The sequence below is a fragment of the Triticum dicoccoides genome, chromosome 4A (assembly GCF_002162155.2).
Source record: "Triticum dicoccoides isolate Atlit2015 ecotype Zavitan chromosome 4A, WEW_v2.0, whole genome shotgun sequence".
NCBI classification, from domain to species: Eukaryota; Viridiplantae; Streptophyta; class Magnoliopsida; order Poales; family Poaceae; genus Triticum; species Triticum dicoccoides.
In genome coordinates, this window is record NC_041386.1 from 107,345,255 (window position 1) to 107,357,670 (window position 12,416).

Genomic DNA, 12,416 nt, shown 5'->3' on the forward strand with positions numbered 1-12,416 from the left:
TTCTGTTATAACGCACGGGCCCTTTTGCTAGCGTTATATTACAGGTTCACACTTCACAGGCTACGGCCTAGACATATTGAGGATTGGGCCGCCGCAGCGTGCGCTTGCCTGGCTCCCGGCTCGGCTCCCAGTCCCTCCCCACCGTCCCCCACCCCACCCACTATCTTCCACGCCGCCGTGAGCGCCACCGCCACCGCCTTCGTGGCTTCCTCTATCGCCGCTGCCGCTGCCGAGGTAAGCCGCAAGGCGGGCTCTTGGTTATGCCGGCTTTCTTAGGTCTCCTTTCTCTTTCTTTTTATCCGCCTACCCTAGCAGACGGGGGAAATCAGGCGACCTGCGGTGCTGCGCCTGCGCGTGTATCTGATCGCTGCGAAATTAGGGTTTCTCGACCTAGCGTGGCTGCTAACATGAATTTCTTTTCTTCCCGCAAAAAAAAAACATGAATTTCTTTTCGGTGGCGCGGGACTGAGACTGGACCGTTTGTAATCATGTCCCCGTTCTCAACTGCTAGCAGCGGTCTGTTGCTTCGGTGCTCTCGAGTGAAAGCTGGGGACAGCGCCGAGATCTGTGGCACCGAGAAGCTTTTTACACTCGAAATTTGCGCCCTGTGTTGCCGGTTTGATGGTGTTTGTTCATGACGACAATGTTAATATAGGTTTAAGCCTTATTGTGGTAGTATTTGCTGATTTTGTTGGCGTTATAAAGTTGCATACCTATGTGTAAACGTTGTTACGGAATCATAATATGGTAGTTTGGCATGGTAAAACCTTACCTGATGATGCATTCATTTTGCCTAGATTGATAATTTGGCTGTTCAATCTTAGAATAATTTTCACAATTTGTTACCAACGTTGTTGCTTTTGTATCTTGCACATTCAGGTTAGAATGAGGCGGCAGGGACAGGGACAGGGACAGGGACAGGGGCAATACGGGGATCCTAACATCAATTCCATGGTGTCTTCCCAGTTGCATCACTACCAGGCTCAGCAAAGGGTTCAACAACTACCTGATAATAGTTACCCTGGAAGAGATCCTGGGCAAGCTGCTGGGGAGAACCAGTATACCACCCAGAAGGTGAGACAGAGCCAATGGGACAGAGGTGGGCCGAACATCCAGAATCAGATTTCACCATATGCATATAATGATGGTATGTAGTATGTACCCACACGCCTGTTTCAATTTGTTGAAAAATCTAAGATGTCAACTTTTTTGGTGGCATAACTAGTTTATATGTGCACCCTACACTTTGGACAGATTAGCATTTTTCCAAGAAATTTTGGACATATTAGTGGTTGTGTAGCTAGCATGGTAAACTGGTAGTATGTGTGAGAATGTGCTAGAAAATGTTATGTTTTGCATCTTGGTTACACTTCTGTGCTTTTGCACTGACGGATCCTGATGTAGGTCAAAGTGCTGAGGGTAAACGATCCTTTTATGATGGACAACAATCTGATCTGAAGGTTGGTCTAGAAAAGCAACCAAGAAAGGAATTGAGGGACCAGCCTCGTACCGATAAGATTGAAGCAAGGCGCGATGACTATAATCTTCCTCGTACATTTGAAAGTCTAGAGCAGAGTTTTCGTGAAGACATCGTGGTCCTATCCAAGGAACTAAATGATGCAGAGGATGCTGAAAATACTAGGCACAGGGAGGTATGTTCAAATATATTGCATGATTCTGCCTTGTCCTTCCTACCTGCCAAAAGTAGATTAACTGGACTTGCAGATCGTTTTTTACCTTCCTGATATCAGTCATTGATATGTCCTACTATTGACAGGAAGTACTTATCCATTTTATGTCATTGATATGTCCTATTATTGACAGGAAGTACTTATCCATTTTATGAAAGGATTTAATATCATATGCCTTTTGCTTATTGAGTTTCTGTTTGGTCCTGTTAGTCAATTGTGGTATGATTAGCCTTTTGAGTAACAATCCCACAGGTAGATGTTGGGAAACATCTAGTTTTGTGTTGCTACTTAAAAACTATAGATGTCTTCTCCCCTTGTTCTCAGTTATGTGCATAGACTTGTCAATTTCTATGTACATTCTCATTTTGCATGCCAATACCAGTAGTCTAGTACACACCCACATTAATCCATATTAGTCATCGGACGTGAACAACCCACATCTTGCAATGTAACTGCAGAGAACATGCAAGCTCGAGCAACCAATATAGGATTTAATACCAAGAAAAACTTGCAATACTTAGATATTGAAATGGGGTTCTCCCCCCTTGCGCATCTATAGCTTATCATGTTTCCATTGGTTTACTCTATTAGGGCATCTCCAACGCTCTGCCCTTAAACGCCCGCAAACGTCCGGGAAGCCTACTCTGGCCGCTGCGCTGCATTGAAGCGGCGTCGCTCTGCCTGCCCAGCCTATTTAAGTAGTGTTCCAGCGCCTCCTCGCCGCAAACCCTCTCCGCAAACCCTCTCCACTCCTCCACAGCAGCAGCGACGGAGCGGACGACGACGGCTGCCCAGCCGGCTAGGACGGCCATGCGTATGAGGTCACCTTCCGGTACCTCCCGTAGGTTAGTTTAGGTTTAAAAAAAAATAGTTAAACGGACAAAATATCGTCCGGTTTATGTAAATCATATTCAACTTTTATCCGGTTCCATGAAATTTGTCCGTTTGGTTCAATTTTCGTTTAAAATGCGTGCGGACGTTTAGGGCACATGGTTGGATGTCTGCTTCCGTGTCTGCGGACGGATAGCGAGGCCGATTTGGGGGACGGCGTTGGAGATGCCCTTAGTAAGCTTAGATTTATCTTAGTGCTTGGTGTTGATTAAGGAATTGAGTCACTCTGAAGATTTTTGTGCCTGTGTTAAAATTGCACACCCCACAGCATATGGTGGATCCTTGTATATATGCCTTTCCTATGACAACTTTTAAATCATCTTTTATATGCCTTTTCTATGGCAACTTTTAAAGATCTAAACAATGGAACTTGTTGCAGTAATGTTGCCTCAACTACAATCATACTTGTCAATGTTGCCCCAATTACAGCATGACATCATACTGTTGATAATGTTGCAGCACTGTCTCTGAATCATAGAGTTTTCTTTTTAAACTAGCATCATACACTATTAATATCTATCAAAGACAACTGCTGTTTTACATGGTTCTCATGTCTGTGTGCAGAGATTGAACGAAATAAATGCACAGTATCATGAGAAACTATTGGCACTTCGAGCTCGGCAGACAGCCTATCGAGAAGAATTCCTGCGCAAAGAGTCTCTGGAACGCCAACAGCAATACCAAAAGGCCAGCATAAGCAATTATGCAAATAATGTTGTGCCTAGGGAACCACGTGGCTATCCTCCAACAGCTGCAGCCACGCCTCCTCCTGCTGCTGCTCCCTCTGGAAGTTCTTATGGAGAGGCTCATCGTTATGCATCTGGTCAGTATGAATCCTTTGGGGAGCGGCCAGATTACCCAGAGTTCCATGGTGGGGGCCAAGGTCGCGATCATGGTTTTGAGCACCGTGGTCATCAATACCCTGGCGGTTGTGCTTATAACTCTGGCGGGCGCAGATTCTAAAGATGGCTTGGTTGAACAGTCAGCCATTTTGGCCTCACTTCACCTGGTCTTATCTTTCCGTGGAAAGCTTAAAGTAAATTTCTGTAGAAGCTTAGTTCCAGCCTCCTCTGAATGTAAACACTTGTAAAACCTGTTTTTCGATTCTGTGCCGCTATTTATTCAAGCGATGATCATTTTCTTCAGTAGCCTGCCTAAAATTCTCCAATTCTCAACTCTTGCACATGTAGCTGTTTGTGCTTTGCAACCTCACCAGTGTTGCTTTGGATTCGTAATTTTATAGAGGAGAAAGGGAACACTATATGGGTGTTGTTTGGCTAGGCTTTGGGTTTCTATTGCTTATATCATATGGCTTATCTGCTGTTAACTCATGTCTTGCAATGAAATATTATCATCAAAGCAATGTGAATACTCCTTTTTTATATATAAAGGACTCTTTTTATTCACTCATAATGATCTTTGTTTCTGGTTCTGGTATTCTTTATGGTTTCGAATGACAGAAACTGGAGGTGCGTCTACGCACTAAGGCGACAAACTAACAACTTAATTTGTTTCATTTCTCGTGCAGAGTAAGAGTTTCTCTGACATGGCTCTCAGCATAAACACGCACTGAGTGAGAATGCTTCAAGACCAAGACACAACTGTTTCCCAACTTGTTTTACAAAGCCGGTGTACTGCAAATATATAAAACAGGCGTCAGGCTGACAGCAAAGTAACAACAGTCTAACAGCTAGCTGTACACATGACGATATATATTCTACATTCTCTTGACAGATTCAAAGGCTAGTCTTCCCCTCAAGTCCGGCTTCTCTTCACTGTTTCTACTCCCTGAAGTGTTGCTTACAAGGAGTAGGCGATGCTCCAGAGAGGTAAAGGAGTACACATGGAACCCAGCAACCCTCCCTACTTGTATGTTTTCTTCACCTCCGGAAGCTTTTCCAGCGCGGTCACGACCTGATCCATGTCCGGCCTGCACCGGGCGTCCATTGACAGGCACTGCATCGCAAGCGCCGCTGCCTTCTGCGCCGCAGGGAGCGAATATTGCGACCCCAATCGTGGGTCCAGGACATGGATGACCCTCCTCTTGCTGTTGATGTAAGGTCTTGCCCACTCCACCAGGTTATGCTGTCCAGGCGGGCGGTTCTTGTCCAGAGCTCGTTGCCCGGTCAGCAACTCTAGAAGAACAACACCATAGGTGTAGACATCGCTCTTCGTGGTCAAGTGGCCTGCATATAATATGGAGAAAAATCATGTAAGTTTGTACCAGTCAGGTGCATGCAAACCATCATTGACTTTCACCATTACAACATGTGCACAAATTTAGAGTAAAGAACATGATGAAGCAATTTAATTATAGCGACCAGAAGAATTTGTGTGCTTACATGAGTGCATCGAAGCTGTAACTATTAACTAGCCAAAATCAGTCATACACATGCAAATCATCATTGAGAACTACTCCCTCCGTTCCTAAATATTTGTCTTTTTAGAGGTTTTAAATGATGACTACATACGGAGCGAAATGAGTGAATCTATACTTCAAAATATGTCTATATACATCCGTATGTGGTGACCATTTGAAATCTCTAGAAAGACAAATATTTAGGAACGGAGGGAGTATTAACTAGCCACAATCAGTCATACAAATCGTCATTGACTTTTTACTATTACAGCATGTGCATATCGGATTAGAGAACAAGATGGTGCAATTTATAGTGATCAGAGGAATTTGTGTGCTAACTTGAATGTGGAACCAAGACGTAGTGTTAAGTGTTTAACTAAGACGAGGCAATTTAATTATAGGAACAAGAAAGAATTCGTGTGCTGACATTAGTGCATTGAAGATGTAACTATTAACTACCCAAGATGAGTCATACACATGCAAATCATCATTGATACTATCTCTGTCCCGAATCATCATTGATACTCCTCTTAGCGACAAGTAATTACGGACGGAGGGAGTATTAACTAGCCACAGTCAGTTGTACGCGAGTAAATCATCATTGACTTTTTACCATCACAGCATGTGCATATTGGATTAGAGAACAAGATGGGGCAATTTATAGTGATCAGAGGAATTAGTGTGCTAACTTGAACGTGGAACCAAGACGTAGTGTTAAGTGTTTAACTAACCAGCTGAGTATCTAGTCATCCTTCTTCCACTAACCAAAGGTGTGGAAAGCATAAAGTACCGGTTCAAGTTTTCAACTAGCATGATGGCTTGCCTCAATGGTTTGCCTTTTACAGGGTGTCATACATCATCCCCCACAAATCTTTTAAGATTTAAAAAAATTGGTAATCATAGGCATCACATGACTGGAACAACAATCGTCAATCTAAAATGGATTGTTCAGACATGCTCTGCTTCCTGGCTCTTGCCTGGTGAGTCACTTTGCTGCTAAATGATTATCTTATGCACCCTCACTGATGTAGGAGAATCACACCCCTTTAAATAAAAGGCGCATCTAAGCACAACGAAGAACCATGACATATAAAACCAAGTGAATCCGACAGATACACTAGTGTTAGTTGGTTATGTCTCTTAAAAAGGATATGGCATGCACGCCATGAAGCATCAATGTCTTGCTACAAAGATTATTTTCCTTCAATCCTGTTAGGAGTGCATTGCATCAATAGAAACTACGGTAACTGCAACTTGCCAGCAATGCTGTCTTGAACATTGAACCACAACCATCTTAAGAAGATATAATGCTAGAAAAGAATAGAACTTCATTTGCCCTTTTCATGAACAGTCAATGAAGGTCCCCTTTGATCCATGTCACTAAGATGCATGAAAATAGTAGAGGAACAATATGGTTGTAACAGATAGCTGGTAAGGCATGTTAGAAAGATTACCTGTTGCGAGATATTCAGGGGCAGCATATCCTTGAGTCCCCATGACCCTAGTAGAAACATGACTTTTATCGCCACTCGGGCCATCTTTTGCCAAGCCAAAATCAGAGAGTTTTGCATTATATTCCTGTATGCAGTCAAAGAAGGACAAGAAAAGCAAATCTTTAGACCAGAGCTCATTGTACTTTCACTTAGTGTATACATAAGAGACTGAATTTGCATGCGCCCACCGAGTCAAGAAGAACATTGGAGGTCTTGAAATCACGGTATATAACTTTAGCTTCATCGCTATGCAGGAAAGCAAGTCCCCTGGCAGCCTCAAGAGCAACCTTCATCCGTAAACTCCATGAGAGGGGCTGGAAATGTGGAGCTCCTGCAGTACCATTGCACTGTCACTCACCCATTTGGCCATTTCCAACAGCACGAATGGAACATTTCTTGCACAATGAGTATAGCACACAAGATAATATTTGAGAAACTCACTCCTGAAAAGATGGTGCTCCAAGCTACCCTTCGGCATGAATTCGTAGACGAGAAGCCGCTGCTCGTCCTCCAAGCAATACCCGATGAGCTTCACAAGATTGGGGTGTGATAGCTGCCCCAGGTAATTGACCTCAGCCTGCAAGGTATTTTTTTGCAGAAACAGATTCAAACCACAAAACCTTCAGCTCAAACAGGCACAAGAAGAAGTGCGACAAGGCCAGGGACCAACCAGCCATTCTTTGTGCCCCTGGAAACTGTCCAGCTTGAGCTTCTTCACGGCGACGATCATCCCGGTGCCGGGCTTGACCGGCGTAAACGTGCGCTCGTCGATCCACCCCTTGAAGACGGAGCCAAAGCCCCCCTCCCCGAGCAGGCTGTCAGTCCGGAAGTTCCTTGTGGAGCTTCTCAGTTCACTGAAGGTGAACTTGCGGAGGTTGGACGACTGCAAGATCTCCTTCTCGGTCCGAGGAGTCGGCGGCACCGACGACGAAGAACTCTTGCCAAAAGTGCTTGTATCAGTCGCATTGCTGCTGTTGCTGCTCTTGGAATTGTTACCTGGATTGCAAAGCAAGCGGCCGCGGTTACTCACGCTATCTTGAAGATATCAATCCCGCTGCCATTCTGGGAGCAAAATTCGCCCTACTTGTTTTGTTTGGGCAAAACCATATGCGCCTCACGCTTGGTAAAATCGTGCAATTTTGCCCACTGCTGGCCCTGGCCATCTATGAAGCCCAAAGCGGAAAACTAGACCGTGCAAAATCAACCAGCCCAAGTTGGACTCTTGTTCCAAACAGTGCAGCAGAAGAAGAATCAAGAAAGGCTCATTCCTACTCCGAATAACTAACAGGACCAAATCACTAGAGAAGAAGTCGAGAAGCAGAGCACACAAAGCTATCTACTCGCTCAGACCGGAACGCGGCCTGGAAAGCTGATGCAACCAGCCAAAAGCGAGGCGAGGCGAGGCGGAGTAGAGTGGTGGCGCACCTGAGGTGTTGGGAGCACTGAAGGTCGGGTTGATCTCGGCGTTCCCCTGCACGCCGGCGCAGTTCCCCATCAGGAGCGTCCGGCAACGGTACTGGCCAGTCCAACCGGAGCCACGAGGCTGGCTGGGTCTGAGTTCGTTCGTTGTGGCTAGTGGCTAGGACTGGGGTTGGCTTTGGCTTGGCTGGCTGCTTTGGGTAGCGGTGTCATTCTTTCCCTTCTTCTCTGCCTGCCTGCCTGGTTGGAGGATCTATCATTGCTGCCTCCGGGCGAGGGTGGTGGGAGCAGCCGTGGCGTGGGGCCAGGCCAGGCCAGTCGCCTCATTAATGAACGACAAGGCTTTTCTCCTCCCCTCCGCTCCGCCTGCGCCCATGTGATTCATTTGGTTTCTTGGAAAAATTTAGACCGGACCAGACTTCCATGTCACAGAGAAGGAGAATGATACTCAAGTTCGTTCGACCTTGCAAGTCCACTCACTCATAGTGATTGCACCGGTGTGGCCTATTCAGCACAGCATTTTTTTGTTGCGGGAAATAGAAATTCTCATTACTCAAGGTGGCAATTCAGCCATCACCAAGTTTACAACGGCATTCGTTCCTGAATGAAACCATATAGCAGTACGGAGGGTGCGACGACCATAAGACGCAAGTTCATGACTCACTTTATTCTGAAAACGACTACAATGAGAAAAATGGACCTTCCGTCCCTTCGTCGTCGCCAGTCTTTTGATATCCTGCACGAGGTTGTGATGGACAGAGCGATCAATTGAAACGGCCGTGCACATGGCCACCGCCTCCAAAGAGTCCATCTCGACGACAATCGGCCGATCGGTCCTGTGCAGCGCCAAGTCCAGCCCCTCCTTACACGCCTCAAGTTCAGCTACAAGGGCGTTATCACATGCTCGGAGCTCCCTGCATGTCATGAAGATGATCTGCCCAAGATCATCACGGAGGATCATCCCTCCACCTGCTGCGCCTGTCGCCGGGACATAGCTCCCGTCGGTGTTCAGTTTGGTGCTCGCCCTCCCAGGTGGTATCTGTTGAATATATGATTTATGCATGTATATTGTATAGTCCGGCCCACCTCCTAGTCATTGTATAGTTGAGGTTGTGGCCCACCTTGTACTCCATATATACGTGCGCTATGCACCGATCAATACATCGAGTTGCATTGTCAAAATATTCGTTTCCAACATGGTATCATACCTACTATCCTAACCCTAACTCCTGCCGCCGCCGCGATCCGATCGCCGCTGCCGCCGCCGCCGCCGCGTCGCCGCGCCGCCGCCCCCCTATGTGCCGCCGCCTCGCGCTTCCGCCTGCACCCGCAGCGCCGCCACTCGCGCCGCGCCGCCATCCCTCCCGCCGCGCCGCCGCCCTTCCCTCTCGGCCATGGCCTCCCCCGGTTCCACCGGTACCACCCGCAGCCGCCGCACCAACCCCTTCGACGGCCCCGATCCCGTCATCATCCGTGATCTCAATATCCTCGCTCGGGTTCCCGTCGTCCTCGATCAACTCACCTCCACCTACTATGCCTGGAAGACGTACTTCTCCCTTGTGTTCCGTGAGTACAATCTCCGGGATCACATCGATGGCTCCGTGGACTCCCGCTTCATGGAGAACGATGAGGAGTGGACGTCCATCGACGCCACTCTGATCCGCTGGTTCTACACCACCATCTCGAAGGACCTCTTCCACACGGTGGTCTCCGCCGATGATGACGCTCACGCCATTTGGACTAAGCTCAACGGCCTCTTCACCGACAACGCGCTCCAACGCAAGGTTTTCTTGCACGGTGAGTTTTTTGGGTGCCAGCAGCTTGACTCGTCGGTCGACGATTATTGCATGCGCCTCAAGAAGCTTGTCGACGAGCTCCGTGACCTCGGCGAGAAGGTCTCCGACGAGCTCCTCCTCAGCACTCTCATCGCCGGCCTGAACGAAGACTTTGGGAACGCCGCCTCCAACATCCCTCTCATCACCAACCCGACATTCCCCAAGATCGTCGCGTACCTGAAGCTGGAGGAGAAGAGGATGCGGATGTTGCACGCCCGGGCCACCCATACGGCTCTCATCGCCGGAACCCGCGGCGGTGCGCCGCCCACCGCTCCGGCTCCCCCCCGCGGCCCGCCCAGGGGCCCCTCCACGTGCAGTCGCCGCCCGGGTTCCCATATCTCGCGCCGCCGCAGGCCCCTCCGCCGCCCCCCGCCGAGCAGCAGCAGCGCCGGGGCGGGCGTCGCGGCCGAGGTGGCCGCAAGCAGCAGCAGCAGCCGCCAGCTGCCCATGGCGGGGCGCCGCGCCAGCCGCAGCACCCGCTCCTGCCGACGCCCTGGCAGGCCGGCCAAAACCACTGGATGGGGGTTGTTCACGCATACTCCATGCCCATACCGCGTGCCCCCATCCCCGGTGTTTTTGGCGCCCGCCCGGCCCCTCATCAGGCTTTGTACGCGGCCCCTCGGGCGTATCCACCGGCGCCGCTCTACGGCCCCTCGGCGGCCTATGGGCTGCCTCCGGCCGGTGGGCTCGTGGCGCCGCCGCCACAGCCTCTGCCGTCGGCCCCGGCCCTCCCGCCGGCACCATGGGACCCCGCTCTACTAGCGGCCCTCCACACCGCCCCCACGCCACAGCAATACACCGGCGGTGGCGACTGGTACATGGACAACGGAGCCACGACTCACATGGCCGCCAACCCCGGTAACCTTCTTACCGCTCACCATGTTCACACTGCTGCTCGCATTACCGCGGGCGACGGTTCCTCCATGCCCATCACTCATGTCGGCCATGCTACTTTTCCTTCTAACTCCGTTCCATTACATCTTTCTAACATACTTGTTTCACCTGACATCATTAAAAATCTTGTTTCTGTTCATTCTCTTACACGTGAAAATCCTGTCACCGTTGAATTTGACATCTTTGGCTTTTCTGTTAAGGATGCCCGTACCCGGATGGTGCTCCACCGATGTGACAGCCCCGACGATCTCTACCCGGTCCACTCCTCCACATCCTCCGTCACTGCACCCATGGCGCTTTCCGCTGGAGTGGACCTTTGGCATGCTCGTCTCGGTCATCCCAACCCTGCCACCCTTCGTCATATTCTTCGCCGTTTTTCATTCACGTGTAATAAGATCGACGATCACACTTGTCATGCTTGTCGTCTCGGCAAACATACTCGTTTACCCTTTAGCACTTCCTCGCATGTTGCTTCATACCCCTTTGAGTTAATTCATAGTGATGTTTGGACCTCTCCTGTTGCAAGTAACACTGGCTATCTCTATTATCTTGTTATCCTTGATGATTTTTCGCACTATGTGTGGACCTTCCCGTTGCGGCGAAAGTCAGATTCTGTTGCCACTCTCACCGCATTCTACTCCTATGTCTCCACGCAGTTTGGTCTTCATGCGTTGCAAACAGACAACGGGAAGGAGTTCGATAATCTTGTAATCTGCAACCTTCTCGCCACACACGGCATGATTTTTCGTCTCACTTGCCCGTACACTTCGCAACAAAATGGCCGCGCTGAGCGCATGCTTCGCACTCTTAATGACTGCGTTCGCACCCTCCTCTTTCACGCCAACGTGCCACCACGTTTCTGGCCTGACGCGCTCGCCACCGCATCACTACTCCTCAACATCCGTCCCTGTCGCACTCGCGGGAATTTTGCTCCTCACCATCTTCTGTTCGGCACGCCACCTTCCTACACCGAGCTTCGCATTTTCGGTTGCTTGTGCTACCCTCGCATTGCTTCCACTACTTCTCATAAGCTCGCACCACGGTCCGTGGCCTGTATTTTTCTTGGCTATCCCCCCAACACCAAAGGCTACCGCTGCTATGATCCTATCTCACATCGGGTCATCACTTCCCGACATGTTTACTTTGATGAGATGGTTTTTCCATTTCAGCAGGTACCTTCGGATGTTGCGGCCTTGCCCGCTCCTGGTGACGGCCGCTCGGGCGCTTCTCGCGGGCCGCCTCCTGGCTTTGAGGGTGCCTCCCGTGCCCCGGGTCGAGTTCCTCCCTGTCCGGTTTCCTTCGGGGTTGCACCCCTCCGGGCGCCTACGACGCCCCCTGCGCCACCATCAGCGCAGGCCTTCTCGGCGCCCCCCGCGCCCTCGCCCGCGGTGGCCTCGGCCGCGGTGGCCTTCCCCGCGCCCTCGCCGGCGGCCTCGCCCGCGGCCTCACCCGCGGCCTCACCCGCGGTCTCACCTGCGGCATCAGTGGCGGTGGGCTCTTCTTCGTCCTCGCCCGTCGCCCCGGACTCGCTGCCCCGCCCGATGACTCGCTCTCGGGCCGGTACCTTCCGCCCGAGTACGCAGTACACCAGCGATGAGTATCTTCTCGCTGCTTCCGTCTCCGAGTCGTCCCCTCTCCCATCGTCAGCTCGAGCCGCCCTTCGGGACCCTCATTGGCTTGCTGCGATGCAGGAAGAGTTCGATGCGCTCCAACGGAACCGCACCTGGCAGCTTGTCCCTCGGCCACCTCGTGCCAACATCATCACGGGCAAGTGGGTCTTTCGGCATAAGACTCGTCCCGACAGGACTCTCGAGCGCTACAAAGCTCGCTGGGT

The 12,416-nt window shown here is 50.2% G+C and overlaps 2 protein-coding genes across 2 annotated transcripts; one reads left to right on the forward strand and one right to left on the reverse strand.

Annotated features, from left to right (window-relative positions):
- The first annotated feature begins 87 nt into the window (after nt 1–87).
- On the forward strand, nt 88–3,884 carry LOC119285274. The gene is made up of 4 exons (XM_037564515.1): nt 88–234; nt 880–1,147; nt 1,405–1,652; nt 3,147–3,884. Exons 2-4 carry the CDS (start codon nt 886–888, stop codon nt 3,543–3,545), a joined length of 909 nt encoding a protein of 302 aa, XP_037420412.1. The 5' UTR covers nt 88–234; nt 880–885; the 3' UTR covers nt 3,546–3,884.
- Nucleotides 3,885–4,078: 194 nt separating this feature from the next.
- LOC119285273 (receptor-like cytoplasmic kinase 176) lies at nt 4,079–8,088 on the reverse strand. Its single transcript, XM_037564514.1, has 6 exons — nt 7,860–8,088; nt 7,105–7,430; nt 6,876–7,011; nt 6,623–6,765; nt 6,396–6,519; nt 4,079–4,768 (listed from the first exon to the last, which is right to left on the reverse strand). Exons 1-6 carry the CDS (start codon nt 7,927–7,929, stop codon nt 4,446–4,448), a joined length of 1,122 nt encoding a protein of 373 aa, XP_037420411.1. The 5' UTR covers nt 7,930–8,088; the 3' UTR covers nt 4,079–4,445.
- Between the last annotated feature and the right edge of the window lie 4,328 nt (nt 8,089–12,416).